The 19,081-nt window shown below is 39.9% G+C and overlaps 3 protein-coding genes and 1 long non-coding RNA gene across 4 annotated transcripts in view; 3 read left to right on the top strand and 1 right to left on the bottom strand.

Moving 5' to 3' along the window:
- Positions 1-355: 355 nt before the first annotated feature.
- Positions 356-2,797, top strand: LOC118209678 (olfactory receptor 1509-like). The gene is made up of 2 exons (XM_035385233.1): positions 356-852; positions 2,105-2,797. Exons 1-2 carry the CDS (start codon positions 488-490, stop codon positions 2,172-2,174), a joined length of 435 nt encoding a protein of 144 aa, XP_035241124.1. The 5' UTR covers positions 356-487; the 3' UTR covers positions 2,175-2,797.
- Positions 2,798-3,820: 1,023 nt separating this feature from the next.
- Positions 3,821-6,299, top strand: LOC118209674 (olfactory receptor 52E4-like). The gene has a single exon (XM_035385227.1). It carries the CDS (start codon positions 4,194-4,196, stop codon positions 5,130-5,132), a length of 939 nt encoding a protein of 312 aa, XP_035241118.1. The 5' UTR covers positions 3,821-4,193; the 3' UTR covers positions 5,133-6,299.
- A 746-nt stretch (positions 6,300-7,045) lies between these two features.
- LOC118209668 (olfactory receptor 52K2-like) lies at positions 7,046-9,041 on the top strand. The gene is made up of 2 exons (XM_035385219.1): positions 7,046-7,177; positions 7,467-9,041. Exon 2 carries the CDS (start codon positions 7,498-7,500, stop codon positions 8,464-8,466), a length of 969 nt encoding a protein of 322 aa, XP_035241110.1. The 5' UTR covers positions 7,046-7,177; positions 7,467-7,497; the 3' UTR covers positions 8,467-9,041.
- The window catches only part of LOC118209687, a 16,215-nt gene continuing 5,112 nt past the window's right edge, over positions 7,979-19,081 (bottom strand). Inside the window, exons 2-3 of the long non-coding RNA XR_004761747.1 lie at positions 8,233-8,369; positions 7,979-8,060 (exon numbers count right to left, since the gene is read on the bottom strand). This is a non-coding gene — a long non-coding RNA (uncharacterized LOC118209687). The remainder of the gene's footprint in view (positions 8,061-8,232; positions 8,370-19,081) is intronic.

The raw sequence follows: 19,081 nt of genomic DNA, 5'->3' as shown, positions 1-19,081 counted from the left end.
CACCCCCCCTTGCAAAAAAAGTGTTTTGTTTTCAGCTGTATGCTCTCCTCAGAGGAAAAAACCATAAAGGCCCCACTCATCACATGTAGATCTAACATCAGCCACGCCAGGGGACTTCAGAATGGGCAGTGCTCTACCTAATGAGGGAAGGATGCTATATAAAAAGCACATTCTGCCCCGCTTGCAGTGTGACCGGAGTTTAATGCGTCGTCTGTTCAGAGAGTGAAACTGAACCCTCTTGGCTCAGCGGGTCACAGAGCAGGAGAGATGGAGTGCAAGTATTATATATGCTGATTCGGATCATCATATTCATTCAGGTTGAAGTTATATTCAGTTGTTCTAGACAGAATTTCAGAGTATGTCCCAACGGAAATGAAACTTTTAACATTCTCAGCTTCTTCTTAAATGCTTTTTCAAGAGAGTCTCTGCCATTCAGGAATAATGCTTTTTGTGGCTTCTGTTAGGTGAGACTTGTGAATACTTAACAATGGTTGAATTTTCTTCAAACTCAACAGACTTTCTGAGACTGCAAGGCTTTGGCCTACCTCCTCAAGGGGTGTATGCTACATTTCTTTTTGCCACACTGAGTTACCTTTTAATTCTCTTCTGTAACCTTTTCCTGATGGCCACCATTATTATGAATAAGAGCCTCCACCAGCCCATGTACATCCTGCTCTTTAACCTGCCCATCAATGACCTCATTGGCTCCTCAGCCCTCTTCCTGCAGCTCATCAAAGAGATCCTGCTGGACTCCAGGTACATTGAGGCATCCAACTGCATCGCTCAGGCGTTTTTCATCCACGTTTACGCTGTTGGCAGCCTGCTAATCATCTCTGCCATGGCTTACGACAGGTACATCGCCATATGCAACCCACTGAAGTACAGCACCATAATGACCAACAGCCACATCGCGAAAATAATCGCATCGGTGTGGCTCGTGGCCCTGCTCTTGATTGGCATGCTGTTCTTCTTACTACTACGGCTGCCTCGGTGCAGATCTTTAATATCACAAACTTACTGTGACAATCCCTCTCTGGTTGCACTAGTATGCACAGACACCACCATCAACAACATTTACGGACTGTTCATCACAGCCAGCTTGCAAGTGTTTTCTGTGGGGATGATTCTCTACACCTACCTGCAGATTTTGCTTGCATGCTTTAAAAACAAACGCTCTGACACAAAGAGCAAAGCTCTGCAGACCTGTGCAACTCATTTAACCGTTTTTCTCATTTTGGAGTGTTTAGGATTTTTCACAATTATCTCATATCGCATAAAGCAGCTGTCTCCTCATTCAAGGAGGATAATTGGAGTTTCCACCTTGATATTTCCCCCTACTCTCAACCCAATAATATACGGCCTTAAAACAAAGGAAATCCGACAGAGGATTAACATGGCAATCCGCAAAACAGTGTATCCTTAATTTTTCTTTTGAAAAATATTTTTGTAGTAATACTGCTAGAAATTTAGGATTTATTTATTTACTTTTCTTTTTTTAGAACGGATCAACAGGAGTCTTTTAGCCCTATCAGCATACATGTCTCCAGTGCATAACCAGAAAAGTAGCTGCCCAGTTTCTCTTGCATGTCATTTTAAAGAAACTATACACTGCATGTCTAAACTATGTAAGACATGCAAGTGCTTTAAGAAGTCCAATAATTCCACAGCCAATCCTTGACTTTGAAAACTAAAGTCTTATCAAACAGATTTTGATGAAAAAGCATACAAAACCATTAGTTTTATGGCTCCAAAATTATTCATATAGCAACATGAAAAATATATTTTTCTGGAGAATCACATTCACGTTTTCAATTCAGTGCTTTAGATATACCTAAATGTGATGTTTGTGCTCCAAAATGAATATGAAAGTAAAGTAGAGGGATGTAGTGTCTTCTTAATGTTTCAATCGTATGACAGTGAGTCTGATGGAAGACTTTTCCCTCCCTGTTGTTATTCTCAAAGATTATCTTCTTTTGCAGCGCCTTGTGTGACTCTAGAACCGCAGATGGCTTAAGGATAGGACATTTAAAGAACAAAGAGTGAAATGGTGAACTAGTTGTAGCTGTAAAAATACCCTTTATGATCCAATGTGTGTTTTTTTCAGGAAAGGCCCATTGGAATTAATGGGAAGCAACAAGCAAACAGGAAGCTTTCAGGTTCAGCTTCCACTGTAAATAAATGTTGTGGTATGAAGAATTCTTACTTCCACGTGTGGTTGTTCAATTGATGGTGTAATTATACCTGCCCTTTTGTATATGTCCCTTCCTTACATAGTAATATGCATTTTTTTGTAATTTATGTATTCAATATTTAATAAATTTGATTTCAAAATGTATTGTTGGTTCTGTTTATGTTACATTGCAACAAATTATTTTAATCATTCTCATTTAATTGAATCAAGTTTAGACCTTCCAGAGACAGCAAACAAAAATAGTTGAGCAAACGTGAAATGCTGTTAGTACCATAATGTGCATGTACCTAATTACCTTGCATTAGGTAATGAAGAGGTCTTTCACTTTTAAACAGTTTTTAATGAGTCTGTTTAACAGCATAGAATCCTCTCCTGAGAAGGTCTCAGGGTACTATCTCTGAGCTTGAGCTCATGGGTATGATCCATAACAGGCAAAACTTCATTCCTGTTGTTCATTGTTTATTACTTGCTGAGCTGAATTCATTTATTTATTTATTCATCATTTATCTTATGATTTTTTCCAACCAAGAATGATCTATGCCGTATAATTCGTTAATGATATTTTCATTTTTGTACAATGCATTCTGTTTGTGTTTTGAGACCTTCATTTAATTTAACAAGTTTTTTTTTTTTTTTTTTAAACAAGTGGCAGCTTAAGCGATGAATCGACAGTTTTGACTTCCATAATAAATTTCTGCCTTTACTGTTTATTTTTGACAATAACATAACATGACACTGACGCACAATGTTGTTTGTCCAAATATTGGAACCTGTTAAAATGTGTTCTTTGTATATAATTTCTATATTTTTGTGACAAAATATCAATGACAAATTATTTTTTATGCTGCATGGCCATTTCTTCCTGGATACATTGGTTTTTTTTTTTTGTTAAAATGCTATATATTCCTCCTGGCGTTTAAAGTTTCATTTTCAACGTGTGACAAACAGCAATGAAATAAATATTTAATGCTATTTAATCAGCAGTTTAAGTCATATTCACTATTTAGTGTAACATAGTAAGGAGCTATATTTAAAATAAGAAACGGTGAGCAAACTGACCTGAATGGTCTTAATATGTGGGGAATTTCATTTTAAATCATAATAAAAACCAGCACACAAGGTAACCATCCCCATGAGGTTTACATGTCCTGTATGATGTGGCTGACAGTAGTGCTCAAGTGAGTTAGCTAAAAAGGCACATGTATTGCTTTTAATTTTGCCCTTAAGCACTTGTGCACTGCATATCTGCAGATATGTTGAAAAATAAACTATATTTGCTCATGTTCTGTGTTCATTATTTTTTCTGTGTGTGGCTGCATTAATCTATTACCGCACATCAGCTGAAAGAACTCTGTACAGCTGTTTCTTCTGCCTGAGATCCACACTTTTGTTCTATAAAAATCAAAGAGACAAATGTAAAAGTCTCCCCTATATACATACACATATGCAATATTATTTTTTTTTTCTGCTATGCTATGGCGCTGTTATTCACCCTTTACACATAAACACCCCCCCCCCCCCCCTTGCAAAAAAAGTGTTTTGTTTTCAACTGTATGCTCTCCTCAGAGGAAAAAACCATAAAGGCCCCAACTCATCACATGTAGATCTAACATCAGCCACGCCAGGGGACTTCAGAATGGGCAGTGCTCTACCTAATGAGGGAAGGATGCTATATAAAAAGCACATTCTGCCCCGCTTGCAGTGTGACCGGAGTTTAATGCGTCGTCTGTTCAGAGAGTGAAACTGAACCCTCTTGGCTCAGCGGGTCACAGAGCAGGAGAGATGGAGTGCAAGTATTATATATGCTGATTCGGATCATCATATTCATTCAGGTTGAAGTTATATTCAGTTGTTCTGGACAGAATTTCAGAGTATGTCCCAACGGAAATGAAACTTTTAACATTCTCAGCTTCTTCTTAAATGCTTTTTCAAGAGAGTCTCTGCCATTCAGGAATAATGCTTCTTGTGGCTTCTGTTAGGTGAGACTTGTGAATATTTAACAATGGTTGAATTTTCTTCAAACTCAACAGACATTCTGACCCTGCAAGGCTTTGGCCTACCTCCTCAAGGGGTGTACGCTGCATTTCTTTTTGCCACACTGAGTTACCTTGTAATTCTCTTCTGTAACCTTTTAATGATGGCCACCATTATCATGAATAAGAGCCTCCACCAGCCCATGTACATCCTGCTCTTTAACCTGCCCATCAATGACCTCATCGGCTCCTCAGCCCTCTTCCTGCGGCTCATCAAAGAGATCCTGCTGGACTCCAGGTACATCGAGGCCTCCAACTGCATTGCTCAGGCGTTCTTCGTCCACATGTACGCGGTGGGCTCAGTTTTGATCCTCACCATCATGTCGTACGACAGGTACATCGCCATATGCAACCCGCTGCGCTACAGCGCCGTCATGACAAACTCGCACGTCCTGAAAATAATCGTGATAGTGTGGCTGGTGGACCTCTTTTTGGTAGGCGTGCTCATCTCCCTCCTGCTCAGGTTGCCTCGATGCAGGTCTCTCCTGACGAACCCTTACTGCGACAACCCGTCTCTGCTCACGCTGGTCTGCGCAGACGCCACCATCAACAACATTTACGGACTGTTCATCACCGCCAGCATGCAAGTGTTCGCCGTGGGTATGATTCTCTACACCTACCTGCAGATTTTGCTTGCGTGCTTTAAAAGCAAACGCTCTGACACAAAGAGCAAAGCTCTGCAGACCTGTGCAACTCATTTAACCGTCTTTCTGATTTTGGAGTGTTTAGGACTTTTCACAATTATCTCATATCGCATAAAGCAGCTCTCTCCTCATTTAAGGAGGATGATCGGAGTTTCCACCTTGATATTTCCCCCTACTCTCAACCCAATAATATACGGCCTTAAAACCAAAGAAATCCGACAGAGAATGATGTACTTATTGTGCCGAAGGGTGTATCCATCTTAATTATTTAATATGAAAAACACAACTTTTACCTGTAGTGTGCTTGCATGCTCAAGCAGAACATGACTAGGACTGTATTTTTTGTAATTTTAAGCTAAAATGATATTTCGTGCTCTGAAACCATTCCTTCATGCACAAGCTATTGGGGTCATGTGGTAGGTCCCTGTTACTCAAATGACGGTTCTCAGGGGCCAAAAACTGCTGGTCCCCCCCTTTTTTTATTTTTTACCTGGGAGTCAGGTGTGAAGACAGTCTGGCCAATCAGTAGCACTAACAGTTCAGTTAATTTCCTGGGAGGAAAGAAAACCAGGGCAGGTGGTATCCATGCAGTAGAGGGTGTTCCCCATGCCATCGCTCAATAGCAGCTTCGCTGACCAATCAGGATATGACCTGTGATAGACTAGTATGAGCTGTGTCAATCATTCAGTGCTCTGGCACGGAAGCTGCAGAAGCTCCGCTGGGGCTTTGCAGTCTGCGCAGGAGCTGCTGCAGCTCAGCTGATGCTTTGCAGTCTGCGCAGAAGCTGCTAGTGCTTTTCAGAGGATGCATATATTCACGTGCACACGCTCCTGATTTAAAACAGAGAACACTGGAGCGATGCAATGAACTGTAGTCTTGTGACGACAGTAGAGATTACGCTGTTACAACTAGAGCAAGGAAACTTGTTGATGTAAATATCAAGAAAGTTTTTGTTCATTTTGTTTAATTTTGATTTAAAAACTGCAGTCCCTTTTTACTGAGGAGTGAATTTTATTGAAAGTATGCTCGTGCACTTAAGTGATTGTAGCTGTCACTTCATAGTTCAGACTGAAAATGAACTATGAATCACATCACGCTAGGCGGTGCAGTGGTCCAATCAGCAGAGACTTAGCCTATGACATCAGAGCAACAGTACAACCCATTCAAGGTACCACAGGTGGTACCACATATTTGCATTTGGGAATCATTTAATTAGCAGTGCTTACACGTGATAACTTGAGATTAGCATTTTTCCTTTTTGTCTCTCACTTTCCCTCATTAATGATTCATCACTCATTCCTGACATATGGTGGCCCCTTCGTAAATTGACAACCTATTGGTGCAATGCAAATATAATACTTGTGTAATCTGTTAACTATTTTATATGATATTCTTTGAAAGGCGCCTGTATTCGTACATAAACATGCAATGAAAATACGAAAGTATTCCTGTGAATATCAATTCTATGTAATCTATTGTATGTAATTGTGATTGATAAAATAAAAAAAAAACTATTAAAACAAAACACATCTTCATATTATTTGACAAATAGTTTCTCAAAATAATTGTATGGTAAATATGTTTAAAATTTTACTTAAAAAAAATTTATTTTGCACTTGAACTTTGAATGTTGGAACTACAGTGAGCTCCATAATTTTTGGGCCACAGACAATTTTTTTTCTTAATTTGGCTCGGTACTTCAGTTTTCATTGTGTTATTGAACAATTCACATGTGGGTAAAGTGCACATTCTCACCTTTTATTGAATTGTATTTTTCTGCTCTCAGGATTCATCTTGTATACATTACAGCAGTTTTTATACATAGTGACGCCCCCCCCCCCCCTTCCAATTTCAGGGCACCACATATTAAGACTCTTCTTGGGGTGATGTCACATCATCCTTACAATTATGATCTTGCACAAAATGAGGTTTTGGATGTTCAAAGACATCGCTGTGCACAGTAAATCACAGGAAAAGCCATGGTACGCCACCTCACACATCTGGATTATAATTAATCGCGGTTAATCCTTTTCTAACAATGTGAAAGAATCTGGGAAAGTAGGTTCCTGACATTTGCATAAGCAACCGTATCGCAGGTACTGTGCGTAGCATTTCACACAAGGGAAAACTGCTCTGTGTTACCAAGTGACAAAATCAACATCTGCATTAAAGTTGAGTCTGGCAACCACGAGCAATAGGCTAAATGAATAGTAAACTATTAAAGCCCAGGTGGGATAATATTCCTATATATGGACGTGCGCAATCTGATTTCTGCTTATTAGACAGCACGTAGCATTCTTAACCATCAGGTAAGGAGGAAACCACTTTGCCATGCTTCTGTCTTAAGTACATGCGACTGCTGTTTCATTCGAATGTGTCTCGAGTGTGAATTTGACAGACACTTACTTATCAGTTTTGTATTTACAAGAAGGGAGAGATTTTTGAATTTGAAAAATATTTCCCAGACAGCTGCTGGAAAAAATGTCTATCCATTTACCATTGACTAGAAATGTGTATGTGTATAATGTGTATTATTATTAGTATATATATATATTTTTTGTATTCCATCTAAGAAATCAGTTGAATTCCTTTTCACAGTTTGGTGAATCGGCGAGGAAGAAACAAGAGGATGAGGAACAGAACGATAGATGTCCTGGATGCAGTTTTCACCCTGGGCAGTTTTGACATGCCCCCTGAAAGCAAACACGTGGCCATCTTCATCGGCATCTTGATCTACTCCTCCGCACTCCTGTGCAACCTGGTCCTGCTCGTCGTCATCGCCGCCAACAGGAGCCTGCACGAGCCCATGTACCTGCTCCTCTTCAACCTGTCCGTCAACGACCTGATAGGCATCAGTGGCATCGTTCCCAGAGTCGTGTCAGACCTGCTGTTCGAGGACAGACGCATAGCCTTCCCCGCGTGCGTGATTCAGGCTCTCTGCATACACATCTACGGCGGCGCCACGCTCCTCCTGCTGTCCGTCATGGCTTTCGATCGGTACGTCGCCATCTGCTACCCTCTGAGGTACCACAGCATCATGACGAAGAGTGCCGTCAAAAAGCTCATCGCACTCTCTTGGATTGTCGATTTCCTACTGGTGGGAGTCCTGTTCGGCCTGACGCTGCGTTTCCCCTTCTGCAAAACGGTCATCGCGGGCATCTACTGCGACAACGTCTCCCTCCTCAGGCTCACCTGCGCAACGGACACCACGGTGAACAACGTCTACGGTCTGTTCATCACAGCGGTCTTCCACGGAATAGGCCTGTTCTCCGTGGTGTTTTCCTACGCTTGGATTCTCTTTACGTGCTTCAAAAACAAGGACAGGGACTCGAAGGCCAAGGCCCTGCACACCTGCGCCACTCACCTGCTCGTCTTTCTCATCTACGAGTTCTCGGGCATCATCATTGTGCTTGTCTATCGGTTTCCCGAGAGTCCACCCAACCTGCAGAAATTCATGGGCATGTCCTTCGTTATATTCCCGCCGAGTCTGAACCCCATTATCTACGGCGTGAAAACCAAAGAGATAAGAAGAAAACTGAGAGAGGTCTTTGCCCGCACGACAGTTGGCATCATGGGAAACTCTGCTGCAGGGGTATAGGGAAGGCCAGGACGGCTGCCCAAAGAACAAGACCTTTCAAAGAGAATAAACCATCTCTAAACCAGGCCTTAGAACCTGATGAGTTACTGTATGAATGCAACTTTTCAACTTCAACTTTTTTGAAAAATAAAATTAATAATTTTTTTAATTACTAGACTCACTGTAAATCTTAATGGCTGAAAATTCTTGGGAGCAATTCAGTAAAAATGTAAACTGGTATTCCTTAATTTAAGATAAAAAGATTAAAGTTTGTCCTTTGCACCCACATTTTGGTTTTTCAGGAATTGCTTCTGAATGTAAATACCCAGTGAGAAGGTGTTGTGTAAACTGTATTTTTACTGCACTTACTGACGCTGTATTGATCATGTTTTGAGTTCGCTTCATTCTGAATTGCAAACTACATATGCAATTAAGCCCTTATCCGTTGTCTAATATAAATGCCGTGTTACACTAGTTCATTGGAAATGCACGTGTTGGCACGGGATCCACAATAAAACATACTCTAAGCTGCGGGAGCATGTTTGTTTAATGCACAGCAGCTGTCAGAGACATGAAGGTAAATGCAATTATCAAGAAGGAACGTCTAAAAAAAAAAAAAAAAAAAAAAAAACCTGTCTCTTGTGTTTAATTTCAGTGTCTTTTTTTTTTTTTTTTGGGGGGGTGGGGGGGTACATTCAAAGCCGGTAAAGTCTGCTTTTGCATTAAGACTACTTAAATTAATGGCTAGCTGGAAAAAGGACAACAGTGGTAAAAACAAAAAAAGCTTGTGCCCCCAGCACTGTTGCTAGGACATCTACCTGCCTTGAGCATGGACTTTCCACTTGAACAGTATCTAATGGTCAGACGTGCTTCTGGTGGCTACCTGAATCAAATGGAAGGAAAGGGTTACTTATACAGGTGGCTGGACTGATAGCAACAGCACAAAGTCAGATGATGGAGGTGTTGGAGAGGGAAATATATCTCTCTCTGGATGTAATATGCATTAATATATTAAAACCATCCCTTCTGACTGTCTGGCACCATTCCATTTACAAAGAAATACAATGCTCTAAACTAAAGTCTCAGAAACCATGGCAATTGTTTGAAAAAGAAGATGAATAAAGGTGATGAATATGACCATCTGTGTGTTTGAGATTAAATTTTTTTTTTTTTTTTAATACACACAAGCAGGTGTGAAGATTTCATTATTTACAAGTTTGTTCTTATCCAATATATTTTAATGCAAACTGCAGTAGTATTATTTAACAATTTGTTTCACTGCTGTGTTAATACTATGTTGCTAAAAGTTTCATTATCGTGCATTTAAAATATAATTTTATTCTCTACAAATTTTAATGTTTTGGCGATCCTTCAAGATTTCCATAGCTGTTTCTGTTGTCCGTATTTGTTTATTTTAAGGTTTGAGAACCACTGATTTAAAAAAAAAAAAATGTATGAAAAAGCATAATGCTGCCATCTTGTGGAAAACAATTGTGGTGCACAGCATGGTGTGTTGGCAAAAACTGCTCGTTCTTTCTTGGTGATCCGTTTACATGCAGTACGCGCACACAGTACTTTACATTTACATACAGTAATTTCATAGCTCTGTAGTCATCAAAAATATAAACGGCTATCATAGTTCTATCCAACAGTATCCCCACCATCACCAACAAGGAAATCTGTAGATAAATGTAAGAACTATTAAATGAATGGTGACAGTTAATCACACAAACTCAAATAGTGCCATGTATGTTTCCAATTCAAGCCTTACTACTTAGCTTGCACTATTTATTCACATTTATATTTGTGAACTGATGTATTTTTTGTTACTTATTTTGACCTTTATGTTAGATCTAGTTTCATATATTATCAGGAGAAACTACAAGAATCAGTCTTCTGTTCTTGCACATTTTGCTCAAACCCCAGTGAGAACTCTTAAGTTGTTTTAAAAATTTAAAGTGTTATAAGGACACACCATTTACACAACCTGCATTTTCTGGGGCAGAAAGAACACTTTACTGTCACTTCTACAGTCTTTTAAGACAAAGATAAGTCATTTCCAAACCAGGCACAAAATGTAAATTAAGCGAATGGGCAAAATTAAACAAAATTGTTAAATATGAAAGGTTAGGACCATGGGGCAGAGCTAACCCGGAACAGTGAGGTATTATAATTTACAAATCAGTTATTTAGCAGACGTGAATCATGCATTGAATGCACATACAATGGCCACAGTAGGACATTCCTCATCCTTTCAACATTTTGTTAAACTCAAACAGGATAAAGTGATTTGCAGCAATATGACTCAGAGCACATGATTCCCCTGAGTGCAAAAACTGCTGAATCTGATGAGGTAATACATTTTTACACATTGACACTTTAATGGAACAGGTGACTGTGTCCTACATGTTAGTAATGCAAAATGCATATTTATGGGAAATTTGCTGTAGATCCTGCCAGCATTCCTGTTGGAACTATCATTTGATGTGGGGAGTTGTCCATCTGAGGTGTTTAACTTCAAATTCCCCATTTAAAAATAACATGTTTTTGCCTGACTTGACTGTGTAGAGGCTATATCTACATCTGTGAAGTATCTATTATGTAATTATGTAAATCCATTACTTAATTTTAAATATGTAATGTTACCCCAGACCTGTCTCTATCCTGCATTTTCACTATATATTTTTTTACCTCTGTCAATAGAGACATTCAATTCTGTTTGGCCTTGAAGGGTCAAAAGACATTGTGCATTAAAGGATTTAGGCAGCAAGCAACCAATCACAAATGAGAAGTGTGATTTTGTCGTCTTGCAATGAATAGGGACGGGGGTTAGCCTAAATGATTGTTGACATCAGCAGCTTATTGATTCATATGTCCAGCTATAAGGTAACACAGATCACAAGGAATACTGAAATGTGGACACACGCACACGCAGTCCCGTATTGCCATCCTTGTGGGAACTTCCCATTGACTACATTCATTCTGTAACATCTAACCCTAACCCCAACCACGACATGCCTAACCTTAACCTAATTGTAACCCTAACCCTAATCCTAAATCCTAACCCTAAAACAGCCTCTTGACCTTGTGGGGCCCAGCAAAAGGTCCCCACAATGCACAATGTTCCTCATCTTTCTATCCATATGGGGACATTTGGTCCCCACAAAGGTAGTATTACAAGTACACACAGACACACAGACACACACACACACAATATCCCTCCCTGTTGCACTGTAACTCATCCAAATACATTGCATTTACACAGGTAAACATTTACCTAATGAATAATCTAGTTAACAACCAATAGCAACCACAAGGTGTCACTGAAGTAAAACTGATACAAGCAAAGAGAAACAAACCCATTGCGTGTCTCAATTTTACAGAATAGTGGGCTGGAGGGCTGGCAGAAATCACATTATTGAAGAACCATATTCTCTCAAAGTACTACATGAACTACATTTTATTTTGTGTTAGCATGGACTATTATGAGCATTTAAAACACAGTATCAACTCTGTTGCGGCTGATGTGGCATGGATTGGATAAAGTGTGTCGAGAGCCATAAGTGACAGAGATGGATTTGGTCATATGAAAACATGAATCATCGATTTAATCAGGCATTTTCAATGTCGCTGGGGAACAGTATGTACAGTAAGCTCAATAATGACACCATTAATATTCCCATAAAGTAGGGTTCAGGAGAACAAGCAGAGGTATTGAACTGTATGCAAAGAAACCCTGATGATTTATTAATCAGAAACACTTTACAGATGTCTTTGTTTTTTGACAGTCTAAAATAAACTTTTGGAAAATAGCAGAACTGACCTACATATTAATGTGCTAATGGCCTGTTAGTAATCATCAATTAATTCTGTGCCATCTGTTTCTTTGTCAGTTTACCTGCTATGTTTTCCTTCTCATTTGCTTGCTTATCAATTACATAGCCCTAGCTGGTGTAGCAATACGGAGTGAAATGCCATGTAAATATGGTATGTTTAGATACAGCATTTGAATAAATGAATGTGTGTGAGTGCACTAGAAGGCCTACTTAAGGGTTATTTTGTCTTTTTTGGAGGAGGCTCAGAGGGATCTGTCCTCATTTTTAAAAGCCATGTTTGCACAATTAAGAATCTACTTCTTGGGGGCAATTAACCATCTTGTGACCGAGTCCAGTAGATAAAAATGGATTCCAGTACATTCTCCTGATGTAATCGTACATAGTACAGCTGCTGACAGCTTTGGAACTGCATCATCAGATGATTTTAGCAAATAATTTCACCATAAAGACAGGTCACGAAAGAACCCCAATGAAGATAAAAGACAATTTACAAGCCATTGTATTGACTAATAACTCATTTCACACTATAGGGAAAGAATACATATCCCAATTTTCCAAGAACATGAACATGCAGGTGTATTTAGCCGCGAACCCCTTTCAGTGCGACTGCGAACTCCGTAGTCTTCATTACTGGCTGAATAATTCTTTGCAGTGCCCCTACGCTGCTAGTTCGCTGTGCTCCGAACCATGCAGTGAGTAAAGACGGAATACCTGTTCTCGGGCTTAAGACGGAAGATGTGGAATGCACAAATTCGGATTTGGAAACTGCGTCCTATGCGTTTCTTGTTATTGTTTTAGCTCTCATTGGAATCATATTTCTCACGGTTCTATATTTAAACAGGAAAGGTATCAATCGGTGCGGCTCAACAGCGTCAGAGAAGTAGTGCCACGACCAGATGGAAGTTTACCACCACCGATATGAGCAGGACCCCAGACGCCAGGCTTGCCAATGTAGCAGTTCAAATATGTATTACCTCTTGCACAACATTTACGGGATGCCCTCTGATATCAACATTATCCTTAACTCCTTTAAAGATAACATTAAGATGAATTTGATCAGAAATTACTTGCAATGGTCACACAGGCTACTTTTTTTGTTTGTGAAAAATACTTTGGTGTGTTCACAATTGCCTCTAAAAATCATGTACAACTGAGCATATGGGATCATAAGACCCTGCTCAATTATTTCCTAGTTGCCCATTTCAGGGTACCATATTATTTGTGACATTAATTTTATATAAAGTAATGAATGACTTTTTCGGTTGTGTGCTATGATAACCTGTTGACATTAACAAATTGTTTTTTTTAATTTTTATTATTTCTATGGATAGAGGTGATTAGAGTACCAGATTCTTTTTGTACAAGTACAGCTAGACAACTAACAGAGGTCTTATTTTTCTCCATACTGAAGGAGTTTGATTCCATCCTGCTATTTAGATTTAAAATAAATTCATCTAAAAGGGACTCCAGAATTCCAGATCAAGAAACAGTCATCGACATAACGTACATAATTGGATATAATCTTTATAAGGGTTATTATTGTAAATTAAACCATTTTCAAATTTTCACATAAAAATAATTGTATAATTACATGATAATGATTGACCCATTGCTGCTCCAGAAACTAGCAACCATTGTTTGTCATTGAAAATGAATAGATTTTTAGACAGAACAAAATCAGTTTTGACAAATATTATGTCAGAAGAACAAATTTTGTTAATGTAAAAAGATAAAGCACCAAGATCTGCTAGGTTAGGAATTTTTGTATACAAAGAATCTATATCTATTTTCACTAACAAGGTTATCATCATCAATATTGGGTATCTTTTTAAAGAGATGTTTAGTACTTTGTCACATGTCGTTTGCATGCAATGACTGCTGGAAGTCACCAGGTGCTGAGTATCTTCTCTGTTGATGCTCTGTCAGGCCTGTACTGCATTCGTCATCAGCTCCTGCTTGTTTCAGGGGCTAGTTGCCTTAAGTTTTCTTTTCAGCATAAGATCGAATGTTCAGTATGATTCAGTTCGGGTGAATGACTTGGCCAGTAAAGAATTTTCCAGTTTTTGGCTTTGAAAAACTAATTTGTGGCTTTAGCAGTATGTTTGGGATCATTGTCTCGCTGTAAGATGTCATCAAATAAGTTTGGAGGCATTTTCTTAAACTTGAGCAGAGAAGGCCTATACTGCAGCCATATACAGTTCCTGCTTGTTTCAGGGGCTAGTTTATGGAGCAAATTTAGTTCCAATAAATTTGCTACACACTAGTTGTCCTAAGATTTCTCTTCAGCACTTGAAATACATATTCAGTTGGATTCAGATCAAGTGGCTGATTTTGGCTTTGAAAAACTTAATTTGTTTGTGTTAGCAGTATGTTTGGGATCATTGTCTTGCTGTAGGATGAAGCGCCATCCAATGAATTTGGAGATGTGTGCCAATAACATACTCCAAAGGCAATCAAATGCCTAGAATCAAGACTAGATACTAAAACTTCTTATACCTGCACTAAGGAACCAATTGAACACACCTGACTAATAATACCTATGAAGCCATTTGTCCCAAACATGCCCTGAACTAGGGGTGGTGGGAGGGTGAACCAAAATATATAAAAATTCCATTTAATAAATGCTGAGTATCTGCACTTTAAACGCCCATGAATGACTTAATCACAAATCTAAAATTATGTGGCTGTGTTGAAGGTTTTTTGAATTCAGGGATATGCACAGGCCTACATTACAGACCAGGGGAAGGGTGGGGAATTGCAATCACAAACCGGGGGACACTGAAATCGCAAATGACACCTATGTTTTTTTTTTTTTTCTTTAAATGCTAAAATCGCTGCAGCCAACAGGTGACTGGCTGTCTCAGAGCAGGGGGCATATGCATCAGCACATGTTGATGTCTATCTGTGCACGTGCCTTCCTGATAAACTTTACCTATATTTTGGAGTTTTTGTTTTTCCCCAGTCTAGACAAATTGATCTTAAAGTGCCCTTTTTTTTGTGCTAAAATCAGCATATAAAAAAATATTTTTGACGGTGTTGATTAATAACTTGGTAGACATTAAGCTCTGACTGCCCTTTCTTAATGTGTGAGCATCATAATAATAATCTTTACTGCAGCTGGAAATATATGAACATGAGTACATGAGCCAGACAGTAAGATCATATGGACAGAGGAAGAGACTGTAATAATTTTCATACTGAAACAGCCTTGATGTTGCTATGGTGTGTGTCAGAGTTGTAACACAGAAAAGGGTCTTTCTGGGGCTCACACATTAAACAATGATATGGCTTCTATGAGAGGTGGCAGAAAAAGAACTGAAGCAATATGAGTGTATGTGTGTATATATTTTACAGTGTACAGTATGTACCATTGTGTGCGTGTGTGTGTGTGTGTGTGTGTGTGTGTGTGTGAGAGAGAGACAGAACAAGTAAGAAAGAAAGAGTTAGACAGAACAAGAGGGAATAAGAGAGAAAAGAAGGGGAGTGAGAATGAGAGAGGGGAGAAAGAGGAGAGAGAACGAGAATGAGAGAGGGGGAGAAAGAGGGGGGTAGAGAGAGAGAGGGAGGGAGGGGGGGACACAGACAGAGGGGGAGAGACAGAGAGAGTGATGGAGGGGGGAGGGAGACAGAGAGGGGGAGGGAGGGGGGTAGAGAGAGAGAGAGCCTTGATCCTCCCTGCTTTCATCATATTTATCTTTTCAAACAGCCTAACTTTCCCTGCAACACTAGACAGATTCAAGGGCAAGAGAACGGCTGGGGAGTATAAAACGCTACAAGATTAAAACTGATTGTATTTTCTATTGCCGGTGGTTTTGTTAACTTATTCTCACCTCGTTCCAGAGAGCTCTCTCCGAGCCTGCATGCTTCACCGCAACCAGCTTCAAAGTGATACTGACAATACACACAGAAACCGCTGAACATCACAGACGCGTCACCCGTGGCCAGCCACCGGATTGGCCGGCTTTCCCGAGTGACGAGAACAGCGTCAAGTGAGAGACCCCCCCTGGCAATCGCTACCTTGAGTCTCATTATCTCCCGACCGACCCCTCCGTTCACCACGGCAACAGCGGCGATTTCTATTTCCAGTCTTCAGTTGTTGCTCGTTAGGCTAATGACCGTTTTGTTTTGTTACAGCAGAGTGTCGTCAGCCATGCCCCCCCCCCCCGACCCCCCCGGTGGGACTCCTTGGCTGCTCTGTGAGCGTGCTTAATGAACCCCAGCAGGGGTGTTCTGATGAAACAAACAGGCTACTGTTTACCTCACAACAGAGAGAGAGAGAGAGAGAGAGAGAGAGAGAGAGTGGACTGCCAAGAGCACACCTGTGTGTGGAGCTGGGACAGAGCAGTGGCACTCTTGACCAACTGGCTGACCCCTGCTGCAGTTTTCAAAGGAACACAAGGTGGTCTTGTCAAAAAAATAAAAAAAGCAGTTATTGGTTGAATGTGTCAAGAACACGTAGAACATGAAAGGTCTATTCACGTCATATGTCCTCACTGTTTCCACAGCAATGTTTTCCTCGCGATTTATTTACGAGCAGTCCGACCTACTCATCCCAAAAGCCTCAAATACTGGTAACCAGTGCAAATGAAAACGTGTATAAAAACATAAGCATATACAAGGATGATATCCCATCTAGGCTCGCAATTTACTTCCAAAACTGTTAAAACAGGATGGGCAGGTTACAGTTTAGTAAGTAGAATCTGAAAGAGCCCTGTGGACAGATGAGACCATGATTCACCTGCATCAGAGTAATGGCTAGCGGTAAGATTGGAGGCCAAGACAACCTGACCAAGATCCAAAGCACACCCCCCACTCGTCCCTGAAGAGAAACCTTAAGGCATCCAGCCCCCGAAACAAGCAGGAGCTGAAGGTGGCTGCAGTACAGGCCTGACAGAACATCACCAGGGAAGATACTCAGTGCCTTGTGATGTCTATGGGTCACAGACTTCAAGCAGTCATTGTAGGAAATGGATATGCGAAAAAGTACTAAATGAACAGAACAGTAATATGTCCCAAATATTATGGTGCCCTGAAATGGGCGGGGCTATTTAAAACGTGCTGTAATTTCTACATGGTGAAACTAAAGTGCAAAAAAAAAAAAGACACCTTTTAATAAATGCTGATAATCTGCACTTTAGCCACATTAATTGTGAATTGTTTGATTACAAAACTAAAATTGTGGAGTACAGAGCATAATCAATATAACAATTTTTTTTCCCAAAAATTATGTAGAACGTCAGATGAAATTCATAACTATGAAAGCACATATTTCTGCTGTTTTTGCTAGTGTGTGCTGAATACAGTATCCATTGGTGCAGTTGCATTACATTTAACACCAACCACAGCTCCTAGATGGCATAAAGATATCAACTGAAGAAACCAGTTCTGAGAGAACAACAAGTTCAAGCTTGCTACAAAGACAATATGATTATTTTGATTTTGGGATAACATGGCAATAAAGGATTAATTATCCATCCATACAAATGCCATAATTCATTTGGATTCACCTTATTTCATGAAATAAAACTAACCTTCACAAACTTCAACATTTAACCTAATCTCACTGCAAACGCATTTTCTTTCTCCAGTACATTAGGTGATTGCAGAGTTTTCCAACCTGTTTGTGAATTAAAAAAATAAAATAAAACATTGGTAAGTAACTGTGTTAAAGTTAAAGACGTCTATCAATGGGATCCAGGTCATAATAATTAATTTACCAATTTCATAAATTAATCAACACCAGGCACGGGCACCATGGGCTCCAAACCCAAGACAATTACACATCGCTCGCAGGTCACAATGTTGTCACTGAAATCTGTGCTGAGAGTTCTGCTGAGGAGACTGGAACAGGAGAGAAGAGGCTTCAGTTCCAGGCCAGCATGGTTTGAGTAACACTTAAGCCAGGCATTTACTCCGATTAGATTCAGAAATGGACAATTGTGTGTGTGTGTGTGTGTGTGTGTGTGTGTATATATATATATATATATATATATATATATATATATATATATAAACAGTGCATATATGTTAATATTACAGTGGGTCACGTGAAGGTGTGCATGGAGAGAGAGAAAGAGAGAAAGAGAGAGAGAGAGCGCGCACACACCAACGCTGACTGGCTCCTCCAGCTCTTCAGCAGCGGGTTTGCTTTCTTTTTTCATATACTGGGACAAGCGAGTCTCAAAAAAAACTTGCCCTCTCAGTGTGTATTACTGGTATCGGCCCCGAACTGCGGAGAGGAACGCAACTTTAAGCACCCGGGCTGATTAGTTGATGCAACCCAGGTGCGTGTGCCCTCTCCACCAGTCGGCGTGACCGAGACAAACGCGCTTCTCCGTTGGACGGAATATCACAGTGTTTCCCATACAATGACTTGCTTTGGGTGGCCGGCCCAAATAGACTTGCCCACCACCCAAAAAGATTTTTCAGTAATTAGTTGCTCATTTCTATAGGCAACACACTATATTTTTGTATTCATTTTTTATTTTTTTTTTTTAATGTCAAAGTGACATACGGCCGACTGTAATTTTGTTGTGCACGCTGCCCCTCCCCCCTCACTCTCATAGCTTGTAGCCGGCGCACATACAGCTGAGCAGCCACACATCAGTGATGAACATAATTTTATGGACAGCCATGCGCCCATATCTGTGCCTGGTAACGAAATGTTTTAAATAAAAAAATTTAATAAAATTAGCCATTGTTATGCAACATTTCCTCAAAAGAAACAATGCATTTTCCTCTGCCCCAAGCAAGACTGCAAAGTTAACACTGTGTGGATTAATGTTAGCTAGCATTTAGCA

Source organism: Anguilla anguilla, chromosome 12 (assembly GCF_013347855.1).
Source record: "Anguilla anguilla isolate fAngAng1 chromosome 12, fAngAng1.pri, whole genome shotgun sequence".
In the NCBI taxonomy this organism is placed as follows: domain Eukaryota; kingdom Metazoa; phylum Chordata; class Actinopteri; order Anguilliformes; family Anguillidae; genus Anguilla; species Anguilla anguilla.
The sequence above is the reverse complement of the archived record's forward strand: the minus strand, read 5'-3'. Positions and strand labels throughout refer to the sequence as shown.

What these genes read in the sequence shown, in the direction of transcription:
- LOC118209678 (XM_035385233.1), top strand. Translation starts at nt 488, where the DNA reads ATGGTTGAATTTTCTTCAAACTCAACAGACTTTCTGAGACTGCAAGGC. An exon ending in TCTGCCATGGCTTACGACAG is followed by an intron (nt 853 to 2,104) that starts GTACATCGCCAT and finishes TGTTTTTTTCAG; the next exon opens with GAAAGGCCCATTGGAATTAA.
- LOC118209674 (XM_035385227.1), top strand. Translation starts at nt 4,194, where the DNA reads ATGGTTGAATTTTCTTCAAACTCAACAGACATTCTGACCCTGCAAGGC.
- LOC118209668 (XM_035385219.1), top strand. Translation starts at nt 7,498, where the DNA reads ATGAGGAACAGAACGATAGATGTCCTGGATGCAGTTTTCACCCTGGGC.